This window comes from Ctenopharyngodon idella, chromosome 11 (assembly GCF_019924925.1).
Source record: "Ctenopharyngodon idella isolate HZGC_01 chromosome 11, HZGC01, whole genome shotgun sequence".
Lineage (NCBI taxonomy): Eukaryota > Metazoa > Chordata > Actinopteri > Cypriniformes > Xenocyprididae > Ctenopharyngodon > Ctenopharyngodon idella.
The window spans coordinates 23,558,921-23,574,993 of NC_067230.1; the positions used below are offsets into that span (position 1 = coordinate 23,558,921).

The 16,073-nt window shown below is 34.4% G+C and overlaps 1 protein-coding gene across 5 annotated transcripts in view; it reads right to left on the reverse strand.

Moving 5' to 3' along the window:
* Positions 1–16,073, reverse strand: part of map4k3a (mitogen-activated protein kinase kinase kinase kinase 3a) — a 73,697-nt gene that overhangs the window by 23,054 nt on the left and 34,570 nt on the right. For all 5 annotated transcript variants that reach the window (XM_051911973.1, XM_051911976.1, XM_051911977.1 and 2 more), the window contains exons 3-14: positions 14,463–14,553; positions 13,394–13,458; positions 9,423–9,478; positions 9,187–9,234; positions 7,823–7,865; positions 7,480–7,552; positions 7,087–7,218; positions 6,366–6,428; positions 5,899–5,980; positions 5,366–5,482; positions 1,694–1,772; positions 1,236–1,294 (exon numbers count right to left, since the gene is read on the reverse strand). In XM_051911973.1, coding sequence (XP_051767933.1) covers positions 1,236–1,294; positions 1,694–1,772; positions 5,366–5,482; positions 5,899–5,980; positions 6,366–6,428; positions 7,087–7,218; positions 7,480–7,552; positions 7,823–7,865; positions 9,187–9,234; positions 9,423–9,478; positions 13,394–13,458; positions 14,463–14,553 — 908 coding nt within the window. The remainder of the gene's footprint in view (positions 1–1,235; positions 1,295–1,693; positions 1,773–5,365; positions 5,483–5,898; positions 5,981–6,365; positions 6,429–7,086; positions 7,219–7,479; positions 7,553–7,822; positions 7,866–9,186; positions 9,235–9,422; positions 9,479–13,393; positions 13,459–14,462; positions 14,554–16,073) is intronic.

The window sequence follows — 16,073 nt, forward strand, 5'->3', positions numbered from 1 at the left end:
TTCTTCAGAAAGGAAAGGAAATAAAAAGAAAATCAAAGCGTGGGGGGAAGTGAGGTTCTTCAGATGTGAGGTTTTATTCAGAAGATGACATCATAAGCATGAAGCTACAATGGGAATCAACATTAATTTGATGTCCTGCTGTTAAAAATGATCTGGTTTATGAAAGGATGACAAATCCAGTTATACATGAGAAACACTGAGTGCTCAAATGAGACAAAGATGAGTCAACGCTGCATTTTTCTGCAGCGCTTAAAGGAAGTCTTATTGATTAGATGCCACGGAAAGCTGCATCTAACCTTTCAATTATCGTGGTGGTGAGAGTGCGAGACAGACGTCTCAAATGCACAACAGTCAAACATGGTGTGAGAGAAAACAAGCCACTGTCAGTAGACGAGCTGGGATTGAGGTGTATGTGAGAAAAATATTACATAATAGGAAGTGTCAGTTTATAGGAAAAATCATTTGGAAGTGTTCGCTATACTTGGTTATGAGCTTTGTGAACAGCTATACAGGCAGTGTGATTTCAAATTAAGCTTTACGTGACTGGATGGTTTCACAGTTGCTCTGTTTCAAAACCTAGTTAGCTTCCTATGGAGGGATCATGGGCACGCTTCCACCGGCATCGCATATATTCTTCATTGAGAAGCCAATCCCAGAATCCCAAATTTGAAGTTGATACCACAAAAATTGAGCACTCCAAAAGGTTTTAAAGTAGTGTTTCCATTGTAACACAATGTCCAATTTCAAAATAGTTTTCACAGGATGAATTTTGAGTGTTCACTCTTTTGAATAATACCTAATGTATGATGATTATGAAAATATATGATAGGGAAAAAGGCAATACAAATTTTTTTTTGCCTTTTCCCCCAATAACATATTTTAGTAATCATTATAAATTAATAACAGACTAAAGGACCATCACATTATTTAATATGTGCATATTTTTTAGCTTAACAGAGCATCACGGCGTTAGCTTAGCAACATGCTAATGACAAACTCTATTGAAATCAATTGAGAGTTGAGCTGTTTGTGTTGCTGCCTATGTAGAACTTTCTAATTAATGAGATTACTTACAAGAATGCTGCCTATGTAAGCAGTAGGCAGCTCATTAGGTATTGGAACAGAGCTAGTACGATGTAACTAAGAAATGAAAAGTGTGTTCTGATTGGTTGAACTGTTTGCCATCAAAGGAAATCCCAAAGCGAACCCAAAGCAGTTCATGATGTGGTACTCACCGGTTCATGATGCGGTTTCGTCTCTGTTGTTATAGGAGGGTCAAACTCCACCTGACCGACTGTAAGAAAACAAAAACATTATTAAAGCAACAGTCCTACTTTTTCTGTACTGTACAGAAATATCTAGTATCAGCATATGAGTTTGGAATGACACGAGGGTGAGTAAATACTGACAATCTGTCAGTTCACTGATATAACTAATTGAAGTCTGAACATAAATAATCATATCATGTTGATATGAACACTCAAAACCACACAAGTCAGTATAGATGTCTGGTAGGTATGTCACAGAATCCAAAGAAATCTCCCAGCAGATACTGACAGACAGATCATGAGAGAGAATTTCTGGTATACTCCCGCAGACAGAGAACTGAGGCTGAGAAATTCACTCCGCCACGCTCAGGAGAGCAGGAGCACCTGTCAGGTCTGCCCAGGGGAGAAATCCAACAAACACTCACAGTTAATCTCTGACAGAGTCTTCCCTTCCCGACTGGTACGGCTTGTTGAGCGAATCCGATGTGGAACAGACACTGGAGGCTAGGGTGAAAAAGAAACACACAAACACATACACAAGAACAAATAAATACACACCAGCACATTCTAAAAAGAAGAATTTATCTCTAAAGGTCATTTAGAGTACTAATGACAAATCAAAGTGTTTTATGGTTTTGAGGTCATTTGAATGTTTATGTGGCTAAAAAGTCCAACACAGGGTGAATCTCATATCAAGAAATGTTTGGGTCATTTTTCAGGAATAAAATAAAATGAAATGAAATGAAATGAAATGAAATGAAATGTTCATTAAATTAAATTAAATATTGATTATTATACTAAGCCTCGTTTATTTAAAGGACCGACATTTATTTCCATTATTTTACAAGAGTAAACAATAATCATGGTGAGGGTTTGAGGGTTTAGTTTAAGGTTTATTGCATGTAATTATGCATAATTTATAGTTATTACAACGGTAACTACATGTAACATGTGTAACAATGACCACATTTTTTATTACCAATGATTTTTTAAAAATAGACAATTATAAAAAGTGTGTAGCTGTCATGAAAATGACCAAATGTGACAATGCAAAACTTGATCAAAAAATATGAATATAAAAATATATAAACATAAAAATTAAAAAATTAAAAAATAACCCAGACATTTCTTGATGATTTTCACTCAGTTTACCCATGAGTTTGTGAATTTTGGTTGAATATTTTGCAAAATGTATTATATAAAACTGTGTTTTAATTTCAGCAATTTTTGGTACGCCTCAATTGCCATCATTTCATTCCATTATGTATATATCAGCATTATCCTGCCATCATTTAATCAGCATCGTCCATTGAAAAACCCATATCGGTCGATCACTATTAAAGCAATCTGATTTGACATGGCTTTTATACATAAACAACATCAAACCAAAAAAGTCGAGATTGTAGCTGCTCTCAATCGATAGCTTGCATATTAGTGCACCATTCTTAGCAGATCAGAAGCCCAGTTAAGATAAAAACACCCAGTAAGCAAAATCTGCACACATCAATACATTTAAGACAAGAGCGGCTTAAATGCTTTCACTTCAGATATCTCTTAGTGCCATCGCCAGAGACTCAGTGGAGGGCAAACTCCACAGGCTAAAAATACATGCCAGGCATCACTTTCTGATAACAGTAGGGGTCATGATGCTGACCCTCTGAATCCCTATCTGTCTGACGCTGCTGTCCTGTCTCAATGCAGCCCAAGAGAAAATCATTACGGCCTACTGGGCGTCCGAGTCCCTGATGACTATCCAGAAAAGTTTGCTGTCATTCATGAATCAGAGAACACCTTCCATCAGCAGCACAAAGATGCACACATGCATGTCGATGTGGAAACACATGCATAAGCACCACACATAAAAACACGCAGACATCCTAAACGGGTCCAGGAAACTAAATGGTCACTGAAGGACATCCTTCACTTCAGTTTCACACCAGCAGGGCTGAAGTAGATGTGATGAGGAGAGATAAGACAGAGGAACAGACGCACGACCTTCAGACAACAAGGACACAGCAGGGCTCTGAAATAGAAATAGACATCGTGCCAAACACTGCGCCCTTCCCTCAGCGGACGCCTGTGAATATTCTATCACACCTCTTAGCACTTGAGCCACATGGTACAGTGACTAAGAAAGATATTATCTATGCTTTCCAAAAATCTATACAGTATATACATTGCAAATAAATCCAGACTGTTAATTTTATTGAGATAAAATTTAACCAATGGGTAAAAGTAAAAAAAAAAAAAGAACATGTCTAGCTCATATTTCACTCCAAAATAAAAAAATACATTTAAGAATTAAAAAATTACCATGCAAAATAAATGAAAATTAAAATAAAACATGATTATATAAAGATTACTATTTATGTGATTTATAGGTATTATTAATAAGTATTTATTTATTTGTTTTGTCTTTAAGATTTTAAATTCGTGATTTTATTTTATTTTTTTTAAATATTGTGCCTGGACATGATTCTCATTAATATATTACAAAATGAGAATCATCTATGAAAATAATGAGAATTATAAACAAACTCAAAAGTGGTCCTAAAAATAGTGCTAAAAATAAACTTAATTTTATTATTTTCTTTATATTTAGGGGTTAAGTATGACCTTGACATGCTGAAAGGTTTCATTAGAATTGTTTTTTTTTTTTTTTAATTTAAAAATCTAAATTAACAAAAAATAAAATAAAAAATTATAATAATATGTATTGTCTTTAACTTTAGCTGATTTTAAAATATTTAGATTTTTTTTTTTTTAAATGACTGTGTCCAGACATGATTCTCATTAATATTTTACAAAATAAGAGTCAATGAAAATAATGAGAACTACAACCAAACTCAAAAATAAAATAATAATAATAATAATAATAATAATAATAATAAAATGATTATCTTAATGGTCCTAAAATAAAAATAATTGTTATAAAATGTTTAATTTATAATTTTTTTTATATTTAGGAGTTAAATATGACCTTGACATGCTCTTGACATTTTTCACGAGATTCACCCCAATATTGAACATTATTTGCATTCCATGACGCAAGAAATTTCTCTAAAAGCTCTTTGATGTTGATGTTCTGTTAAACCCTTAAAGCAAACCTCAGCACAAAGAGGCCAGACAAAAATCCAAATCCAGCTTTTGAACTGAGCTTCCGTTTCCGAAATCGACCCCTTGAGGGATCAACACTCCGTTCAAAATTCCGACAAAAGCGCAAAACCTCCTAAAACATCCTTGGGCATACCTGTGTAACTCACGCACTTATACACACACACAGCAAACAAGAAAACACACATCATGCACAAATGTTTGCCTAGGTTAAAAACACTTTTGATGAAAACAAAAATGATAAATTAGTCTCTTATGAGAAAAAATAAATTAACAACACGCATAAAGTCATTATAGTCATCAACACTAAATTAACACTTCAAAACATCTCCAGATGTTCTCACACACACACACACACACACACACACACCCCTGATACCTTTCTGCGAGCTGCAAAGCGAAGGACTCGCCGGGAGAGAGGAGAGACTGGTAAAAACAACCCTCTGTATTTAAACTTCAAGAGCAGGAGAGGGGAAAAAAATGAATAAGAGAGGAAGTGAGCATGAATGGACGCTTGGGGAAATGGGTAGAACAGGGAGAGATGAAATGAAGGAAAACTATGTCCTTAAAAAAGTCTTCATTTTCGCTGGGGGACTGTAGAAGAGGCCAAATTATTTCACAAATCTTTATCAGCAGAAGTAGCCCTATAGCACAACTGGAAGAGACGCCAGCATATAAACCTTACTTTAGAGACAATCGAAACGAATGACTGCCATTAAAACAACCATTACAGGCTAATAATAAAGAAAGTAAGCCAATGAAAAATATCACCGCAATAAAACAGTTGACGTATCAAAGATATTAGCTCAAAGCGCTCATCAAAATGACATCCCCGCTCTTGGGATTGAGAGGCTAACGTAGTCAGTTCGATCAGCTGGCATTTTCTGGGCTCTGGTTGTGAATAATAGTCCCGATGGGGCCTTCATTCTTGAAGTGATAGTTGTGATAACACTGAGATTCACATAGGGAGAGATATACTGTACCTCTGGCTCGGGGTCGTCATCATCCAGGTCTGTGAAGGACGAGTGGTCGGGGTTGTTCGCTTTATCCAGCAGCTCAATCGCCAAAATACGACTCAACGGTTGGGACACAAAGGGATGCTGGGAAGAGATGATTGAAATGGCAATGTTAGATGTTCTTTAGAGATATATGTCACTCGTCTTTTGTCAGTAAAGAGTCTTCAAAGTTATATAATTTAAAAATAAAATTATAAAATGTATAAAATATTATTTATACAATTAAGTTAATTAATGTAATTCAAAAGAATTGCAACAAAAAATGTATATAAAATTATTATATCAAAAATAAAATGATAAATTAAATAATTGATCAAAATGTTATTAATTGGATAAATAATTATAATTAAATAAATTTATATTATACGATTTTAAAATATAATTAATTATAAAGTACATTTAACAAAAGCAATTCAAAATTAAAATAATATTCAAATATATTCAAATAACGCAAACATTATGAAACTGAGGAATACAAAATACATAAAAGTCCCTCATACCTGCAATAACTTGTCAGCTGGTGGCCGTTTCTTTGGGTTTTTCGTCAACGCCAATTTCACAAAACTGTGGAAATTATTGGTCCTCCAGAACATAAAGAAGAGTCTCCATAAATCTTACACGTAACAAGCATTTCGACCGTGAGGCCAAGCAGTTTGTTAGCTCGAAATGCAATTAAGCTAATTTGATTTAACAGAGCTGCAAGGTAATGGAGAACTATTCGGCAGACGACCTGACCAGATTCATAATTAGCCAAGATAAGAGAATGTCAAGTCCAACCTTATAAAAATTCATAAAACTAACTGTTTAGGGCAAATGAGAGTGCTTGGCCCAAATTTCACAGGTGATTAATGATATTAAAGAATAGGGCATATAAAACACAGACTGAAACTCACTGAAATCCCTCTTGGTATTAAGTGTTTTACACATCCATGTAGCATAATTGCCTGAAAATGTAATTACCACTTACCATTTAACTTTGTCTTTTAATTTGGGGGGTTGAAAGTTGCTTTTTGTCATCAAAAACAGAGCTCTGGAGGGAAAAATGCAGAAAAATGGCACGGCTTAGAAAGAAAATATGGGTAAATTAAAGAATCTCAACTCATCAAAACAATGAGTGTGAGAATTCGACAATTACAAAAGATGCTCAAAATATAATAGAACAACTATTTACACTAACAAAGAAGTATCAAAGAGTATTAACATGTTTTCTGGACATGGTATTATTATGATTATTTATTTATTTATTTATTTATTTATTTATTTGGTTAAAGTATTGTAGCTAGAGTCGAAAATAGAGAAGTTCTTATTCTATGTCCATTTTGTCAATTTTTTATGAATAAGAGAATGCTTTTCATGATATTTTAGTTATTGAAGTTACTGAACATCTGTTGAAAATGACTGTTTTCAAACTGGTTTCCCAAACACTCTTTTTACTGGTTGAACAAACAGACAGTCTCATGTCATTGCTTGAGCTAACTGAAAAAGTGAAAATAAGAGAAAGTCTTTTAACATTGAAAAACGCCTTTAAGTGGAATCTTTATCTGAACCAGAACTGTGAATCTGTAAAATAGTATGGCAATCTTTCAGTATTGTGGTATACATTGCCACAGTATTTTTTTTAAGGGTACAGCTAAAAATTCAGTACTTTCTGAATTGGAACAGATCCATAGTGCTGTTTAATCCCTCACCTCATTGGATGAAGGTCAAACATGGGAGGTTGCAGTTCGGCTAGTTCAATAGCGGTGATGCCCACAGCCCAGATGTCACACAGATGATTGTAGCCTCCTTTCCTCTCCACGGCGGCCACTTCTGGGGCCATCCTGTTAGCATGGGTTACAGACCACATCATCATTCACAGTATATTCATGAACACTTGATGGTTACATAAGCTGTGGAAAAGTCTGTGGCCTTGTAGAAAACTAGTGAATTATAAAAGTTTAATGTTTTTTTTTTAAAACTCAACTCTGATTTTTAAAAATCATTTCAGGTAGTACTGTATATATATAATTTATTGCAAACATGTATGATTGTAAGATGTGTGTGTGTGTGGCACAACAAAGCTAGAAAAAAAACTCGAATACCAATAAGGAGTCCCAATGAAGGATTTTCTTTTAGCTAGTGTGGCTGTGATCTGTGCAGATACGCCAAAATCAGCTGCAGAGAAAAACAAACAAAAGATCCTCTTTACTACAATCCCACAAACAACTCTCATGTGAGTTGTGTGCAGCTCACACTACCATGTGTCTAATTCTGTCTTATGAATTATGAAATTTGAGAGCTGTGTAATGCCACAGCAGATCAAACGTGACAACATGAGGCGATGCTGATGCTCAACACTGAGCTATTTACACTTTTTTAATGATTTGAGCTGGTAACATGGTAAATAACTTCATTTACAGTGGAAAGATCATGTTGTTTTCTTACCTAGCTTGACATAACCATTGTCCGTCAATAAAATATTGGCACCCTATTTCAAATGGAAAAACACTTAATGAAACGACACTGAAATATAAGAGCATTACACATCTGCTATTATAAGACATTATTGAATGTTCTACTGGCAGATTTGTGAGATGAAATGAAAAATGAATCTGGCAGACTTCAGAATCTCATCTTTTTTTCAATAAAATCGCTCTTTCAACACCTGCTTTCATCTATGATCAGAGACGTGAAAGCACCATCTGAATCATACTAATTATACTCCCTCTGGCCAGGTGACACATTTTCTCTTGCTTTACCAGTGATTGCACATCTGGCTTCACCAAATCACCATCACTAAGGGCTTTACTTTAAGGGCATTTTTGTAAACAGCCATGGTAAACCAATGAAATGCACAAATTTTAGAGGTAATGAGCACTTAGTTTTGTTCACTGCCAGCTTATGGTGCAATAGTAATAATTTGTTGATTTGAACAGCCAACATACACAACCGTTTAAAAGTTCTGGGTCAGTATTTTTTATTAATTAATACTTTTATTCAGCAAAGGATGTATTAACTTGATCAAAAGTGAGAATAAAGACATTTATAATGTTACAAAAGATTTTTATTTAAAAGAAATGCTGCTTCTTTAAACTTTCTATTCATCAAAGAATCCTGAAAAACCACAGTTTCTAAAAAAAATGTAAGTAGTACAACTGTTTTCAACATTGATAATAATAAGAAATCACAAAAATCAGCATGTTAGAATGAAGACTGGAGTAATGGCTGCTGAAAATTCAGCTTTGACATTACAGGAATACATTACGCTTTAAAATGTATTAAAATCTTAATAATATTTAATAATATTACAGTTAAAATGCAGCCTTGGTGAGCATAAGAGACTTCTTTCAAAGACATTAAAACTTTATACCGACCCCAAACTTTTGAACAGTAGCATATTTCAAATTTATTGCAAAATATTCCTTATTTAGAAGGAGGTATTGTTTTAAATATGTGTATGCTGTATTAAAACTATGAAATACAATCCTTGAAGCAACTAATGGTGAAGTGTGTAATTTCTCCACCACTAGCAGCATCATACATAATTGCAAAATAATGGCAGAATTGTTAAAGGAATAATTTCCTAGAAATAACGATAAATTGTTAATGGAAGTCATTAAAGCTGATGTGTTTAATTTTTAAGGTAAAACATACATTTTTGTTAAAAACTCTACCTGGTTTTTATGTGCTGTCACTTAACTTTTTCTTGGCATTTGAGTACAACTAAATCAATCAATTCCTTGCCACTGAAAAGAGCCTTTCATTTAGACACACAAAAGCTCAGATCAATCAGAAATAAATCACAGTACCTTTATGTCTCGATGCATCTTTCCTTTGTTGTGTAGGTAATATAAACCCTGAAAGCATTAAAACTCATTTTAATCTATAATCATCTCAAAAACACATTTACAAACTGCATTTTAGAGACAGAACAAGGAGTAAGAAATATCAGTCAACATGTCTACCATTAAAAATTCAAAAGTAGCTTTTATGGTCACAGCAGATTGCTTTGGTTGTCAAAACAGAGTCCGGTAAAATGGCTTACCTGAAGGGTTTCTCTTGTTACATATGCTATCTGTGATTCTGTTAGTGGCCCAGTAACTGTGGAGACATATTTAGTGTACATTAGCACTAATGTAATCTAAAAATCATCTGAAAAATCCCATCCCACAATATTTGCTAAAACAGTTAGAATGTAATGATCTGAACAATATAAAAGTGTGGAAACACATGAGTTGAAAATGAGGCATGCAGAGTAGTTCTCTTAAACTTGAACTTGTTTAAACCAAGAGAACATGTATAACATTGATCCTTCCCATACCACACTGGAATGAGAGTTTAACAAAAGCACCACTAATGGGTTTCATCCAGCAGACCAAGGATGAGATTATCAAGAACACAATGTAACTGATTACAAGTTTCCAACCTAACAAAACAGAGTTATAGAATTACTCTACAACTCTAAATGGACTCTTGATGAAAATAACAGGCATTGAAACATCAGCAAAGAAAATTCTAAGAGCGTCTGAGAGGGTCTGAGAATCTCATCTGTCTGTTCCCCAAAACCATGTAGGAAGTTTGACAGTTTGAAGCCTTTGACACTTCAGCAGAGCAGTTAATCTTCTTTAAGTCAATAGAGACTTTTATTGCTGATTAAAATGTCACAAAAACAGGAAATGTGCTAATGAGAAAGAGTGAATACTAAATAGGCTGGAGGAAGAGAGAGAAAAAGACAGCAGAAGGTTCTTAAATGTATGAAATGGTGTTCACAACCCATTTTACTTCTGTAATTTAATGCTTTCTAAATGTGAAACCAGATATTCAGTGAAAAAAAAATGCTAGGATTTGACTGGACTATAACAAAATGGTCCCTATATGACAGGTAACATGTAATTAAGAGGGCATGGTGATGTCATCAGAAAAGGAAAGTTGTTTTGGTATAAGTTAAACTAGTGATGAAAGATTACAAAAGCTGCTTCTCAACCATTCTTCGATGAATAGAAAGTTCAAAAGAATAGCTTTAATTAAATTTTTTTAGGGCTGCCCCCTAATAGTCGACTAACCGTTAGACGACGAGAAGAGGCTTAGTCGACCAAAATTGGTATTAGTTGGTTAGTTGAAGAAAAAAAAACTCCAAAGGCAGTGGCGAAATCACGCAGTCTGTGACAGACAGATCGTTAACGGCAGGAAATCCAAACATTTGCCTATCATTCATCAACCTTAAATATGGCTTATCACTTAAAACAAGTCAGCTCGCTCTAATGTTAACCTACATAAATGTGCGCTATTATTTGCCGCATATCCAAGTGTTTGTGTAGAGAGCGTGCTTACTGCATAACATGCTACTCCAACATTTTTGGTCATACAGATAAGAATAATACAACATCGAAACTGTAAATGGTTTGTTTTTATTTCTGTAAACTCACAATAACAACAAAACATTGCGCTTTTGTAAAATAATGAAAACAAACAGGATGCGCTTTCTGCCATCTTAGTCTCAAGTGAACTTGAGCGTGTCACAAAAATGAACCGAATTTTATATAGGTGATTAAAGGCTCATTAATATGATTTATATGTTAGTCAACTAATCGCTTAAATGAACGACTACTGGTCAACTAGAAAAGTCGAGGGCAGTCCTACAATTTTTTATAACATTATAAATCTGACTTTTCATCAATTTAATGTATTCTTGCTAAATATACAGTATGTATTTTTAAACAATAGTGTATATTCCATTATATATGTGTTAGACATATCGCCCCCTTGGAATTATAAGGTTCTAAGCTTCAAAGTTTTTTGCATTCCATATAGCAAAAACTATATGGGAACAAGTTTCTTTGAAACATGAAAATGACAGGGACCCTAAATGTATTCTATATGTACAATATCAAAATCCTCTCAAATTTGTAAATGGGGATTTTTGGAACGGGTCAAATGCAGATAGAACCTTCTAATTCTAAAAAAACACTTTTTGCTTGGAATTATAAGGTTCTATATGCCAAAAAATTAATTGAATCAATAATTTTCAAGAAGCACAAACAGTTTGCTTATAATTTGTTTTAAAACATAAAATTAGTGTTGTAACAATGTGTTGACAGTTCAGCAAAGGTGTTTAACAAAGATTAATAAACATTGAAAAATGTTTCACTAACTATATATAATTAAAACTATTTCACAATTAAAATATTTAAATTACTTCAACTATGCAACAACTCAGTTTTTACCAGCAATATAAAATTTAACATTTCATCTCACTTAATCTAGTATACACTTTAATCCAGTATGCCATAGGGCAGAGCTTTATAGCTATACAGCTCAATTCAAGTACACAGGATGGATAAAGGTTAAAACATAACCTAATATATACACAACTTTCCCTCGTATGACAATGACGTGACTGGAAATAAGCAAATAGACTACAAAACCCAAACCTATCCTCTTAATAGCGCTGCTGGCTAACGTTAGCGTGGTGTCCAACTGAAAATAACTCCTCAGCAACAGATACAGCAAAACACACAAAAAGACTGTAATTCGGGCTGCTGTCATTGACAAAATCATAAATAAAATAGTCGATCATGAGGTTTCTAATAAACACCGCGCTGTGTGGAATTATTTAGTCTTCTCTTCACCAATTTAGCGTTTTTGTGCGCTCTCTTCCGCTGTGGCGACATGACAAAGAACGCTGATCCTGATTGGTTCTCGTATGTGCATTCGAAGTGCTGATTGGCTCAAGCAGATAGAACCTTATAGAACCAAGTTAGAGTCCGACTTTGTAGATAAAAAAAAAGTACCAAAATATACACAACTTAAAAGAAATAATCACATAATGTAAATAAGTTGTCACAGAATATGAATTTGTGAATAACTCAATTTTGACAAAAATGTCAAATAGAACCTTATAATTCCAAGGGGATGATATGTAAAGGATAAAGAGTGAATTAAATACAAATTTGTATAAGGTTTGTTCTCTAATTACATCCAAACAGGTGTTTGGAATTTCCAGTATATCCACTTTTTTACCTCACATTTCTTTTCTTGATCATTTACTAGTTCAGAAAGTTATTTAAAACATGTTTGGCCGAGAAGAACTTGATTCGTGTGTTATATGTGTCTTTATCTGTTTTGTGTGGGAAGATTGGAGCCGGTCGGCCTTGGCTCTAATCAGGCCTGCGACCCTGCAGCCGAGTGCAGCCGTGGCAGCAGGGGGGAGATAACGTGGGATGTGGGGCTGGGCACGAAGCTCACACGTTAGTGGCATAACACCATCTTCCCCCCCACGCAGAGGCTCAAAGAGAAACGGAGAACTGCCGACAGCTGCCGTGAAAATGAGCTCTAATGATCTGACAGGCCACTCTACTGAGCTCTGCTAAATTTATCCCCTGGGTACATACAGAGGGACACTTTCCAACAACGTAAGAAAAGATTTGTATATTTAGGCCATCTGTCAAGAATCAAATTGTTAATTGGAGGACAAGAATGTCTATTTATGTAAAAATTGGCATCGGAAATGAGAAGAACTTTCAAACCATTGCAGCCGTTGTGTCAACATTGTTTACGCTGGGCCTTTTAGAGGAATAGTTCATCCAAAAATGAAAATGATATGATTATTTACTCACTCTCATGTCATTTCAAGACTTAATTTCTCCAGTGGAATGCAAAAAGAGACATTCTGAACAACGTACCGCTCGCTTTTTGATTTCAAAATCATATGGATCACTTTTTTTTGCATCCACTTGGAAGCTCGAAAGCCTCATGGAAAAGAATTGCATGGAAAGAAAACCGACCAAGAAAATTCTTCAAAATGAATCATGTTGTGTTTTACAGAAGAAATAAACTCATATGGGTTTGGAACTAGATGAGGATGAATAAATGATGACAGAATTTTCATTTCTGGGTGAACCATTCCTCTAAATAATGAATGGAAAGGAGATATTGCACAGCACTGAAATACTGACCACTGAGTGAGTCTGAGTTAGCGTTGCAGTTGATTGTTTACCTTTATATGGTGTATCTTACCGTGATATATGTCTTGCAATGAGCCTCCCCCACAGTATTCCATACATATCCATAATTTATCTCTCCTGAAAAGCCAGAGAAAGAAAAACACCAACAAATTATATTTCAATCGATGCATCTCAAAATAGTCCCCTGGCAGCTCCATAGGGAGAGTGAAAGGATGCACACTTTTCTGGGTCATGACACAGCAAGCAGGAGACAGAGTCATAACTCACATGCAACCTGCTTTTATCAAAAACACCCTTCTCCACTTCTCTAAGGTGTGTAATGTCTAGACTAATATTTAAAAGATAGACTATCTTCCAAAGATAAACCACTCAAGTCGCCTACAGCTATGAGGAAGACCAGAATAAAATTATTTAATAATGGTTAATTCAAGTGGAGTTTTCAGAAATTTCATTAAACTGTAACTTTATCCAGTTTGTCCAAACTTCAGAATTAATATATATGGTTAAATACACCTAGAGGAATTAAGTCGCTAATGCATAAGACTTTCATAAGACTTTTAAGAAATTACAACCTTCACATTTCTGCTTTTAAATCTTCCAGACTGTCTCGCCATTGTTAGTGCATCAACATAAACAATTTTCGGTTGTTATACAAACTGAGGGATGCGTTAAAATGATTTTTATGATTTTAGCTTAACCTGAACCAAAGTAATTCTTATTTCTAATCTTGAAACTAAAAGATTGTAGATCCCCGGTGGCCGATGATGGTGTCATGTAACACCAAACATTATACTGTCAATGTTAAAGCCCTGCTTGTTGCCTTTAAGATCAAATGCGATCTACATCCTTGCTTAAAACCCTATTCTTAAAATATAGTTAGGTTTAAGCCTTGCAGTGAGGCACAGGTTGTACAATTAGCAGAAACAGAGGTGCTGCAGCCACTGTGGCTGTTCCTGCAGTGCAGCTGAGAGACCCAGCCAAGAGAGCACAGTGTCAACTCAACGGCCTTAGACAGGAATAGGAACTGACAGAGCAGGAGGGGAGAGAGTGAAAGAAGGGGTAAGTAAAGGAGAGAGCGAAGAACAGTAAAAGTGTGGTCAGGAAAGTGGTCATTACTATACCTTAAGTAACTACCAAAATAGGCCACAATGTTAGAGTGCTTGCAGTCTTTCATCATGATTATTTCCTGCTGAACCACTGCGAAGTCCTCGCCTGTCGAGAGAAAAAAAACAGAGAAATCGGGACAAGGTGAGCGTATGAACATGACAGAGAAATACACGTTATTCAGCTAATTCATTCACGTTGATGAAAAATTGTTGCACAAAATGTATATAACATTTTGGAATCTACCATGATTTCATTACCATATTCCTTTGAGTAACATGTAAAAACTCTGGTATGTAAATGGAAAATATACAATACCATGGTATATATGAAAGTACCATGGCATTACCATCTGATACTTTTACTGTAACTGTAAACTTTGATTACTAAGTAATTTCTGCAGTAAAATTGCAAAAATATTGACAGTTAGTGGGTTAAAATGACACACATCACCTTTAAATTGTAGGAATTGATATAATATAATATAATATAATATAATATAATATAATATAATATAATATAATATAATATATGAACTATTATCAAAATAAAAATAAAATAAAATACACATCTAAATAAATAAAATAAAAAAGCAAATTTAAACGATATTCTTCAGTGAAAATGACAGTAAAAATTCTGAGAAAAAAATTATGACAGTTGTCTTTTTAAAAACAGGTTAAAATTACACACATTACCTTTAAATTGTAGGAATTTATATAATATAATATAATATAATATAATATAATATAATATATGAACTATTACCAAAATAAAAATAAAATAATAAAATACACATTTAAATGATAAATAACATTTTAAAAAAGAAAATTTAAATTATATTCTTCAGAGAAAATGACAGTAAAAATTCTTAAAAAAAAATTATGACAGTTGTCTTTTTAAAAACAGGGTAAAATTACACACATCACCTTTAAATTGTAGGAATTTATATAATATATATAACACATTTCAAGTATGCACAATGGAACCATGACCTTGCAGAAGTAATAGTGACACATGTCTCAGAAAACACCTGTGATAAGGCAGTTCCATATAAAAATTCATACCAATTCCTCATGAAAGCTACATATCGAAGCATTGGATGCTTGTTTAATCATGCATAAGACGATAGGGGACGGTCAGGCGCTTATGTATATAGTGTCTATACAGCACTGAGCTCTATTTGGCATTCAGAAAGCATCAGACCCCTGATGCATCGCTGTGGTTTTCTCCCCCCAACTGCTGATGAAGAGATTCACGCCCCTCTTCTAAACTTCCTTTCTCTCTCAAACCGGTAATATTCAGTTGTTATTTTAGTTCAGCTCATTTGAAAGCCAAGTGGTATTGAGCAAGGGCCTTCTTCCTTCAGATACATTTATTTGTTTTTGTAAAAGAAAAAGGAGGAGATAGAAAAACAAATAGAAGGAAGACAAAGTAACAGACAGAGATTGAATATCTGAAATTCTGGTAACTTATTGGAAGTGATGTGATCTCAGCTGATGGGTGACACGAGAAGGCAATCACCCATAATGTTTGTGTGGGGGCTTCTGGCCCGACTCCATCTGAGCTGACCTTGATCTCTGGCTTTGCTCTATAAATGTGTGTGTGAGCGGAGAGCGAGACGAGAAGGG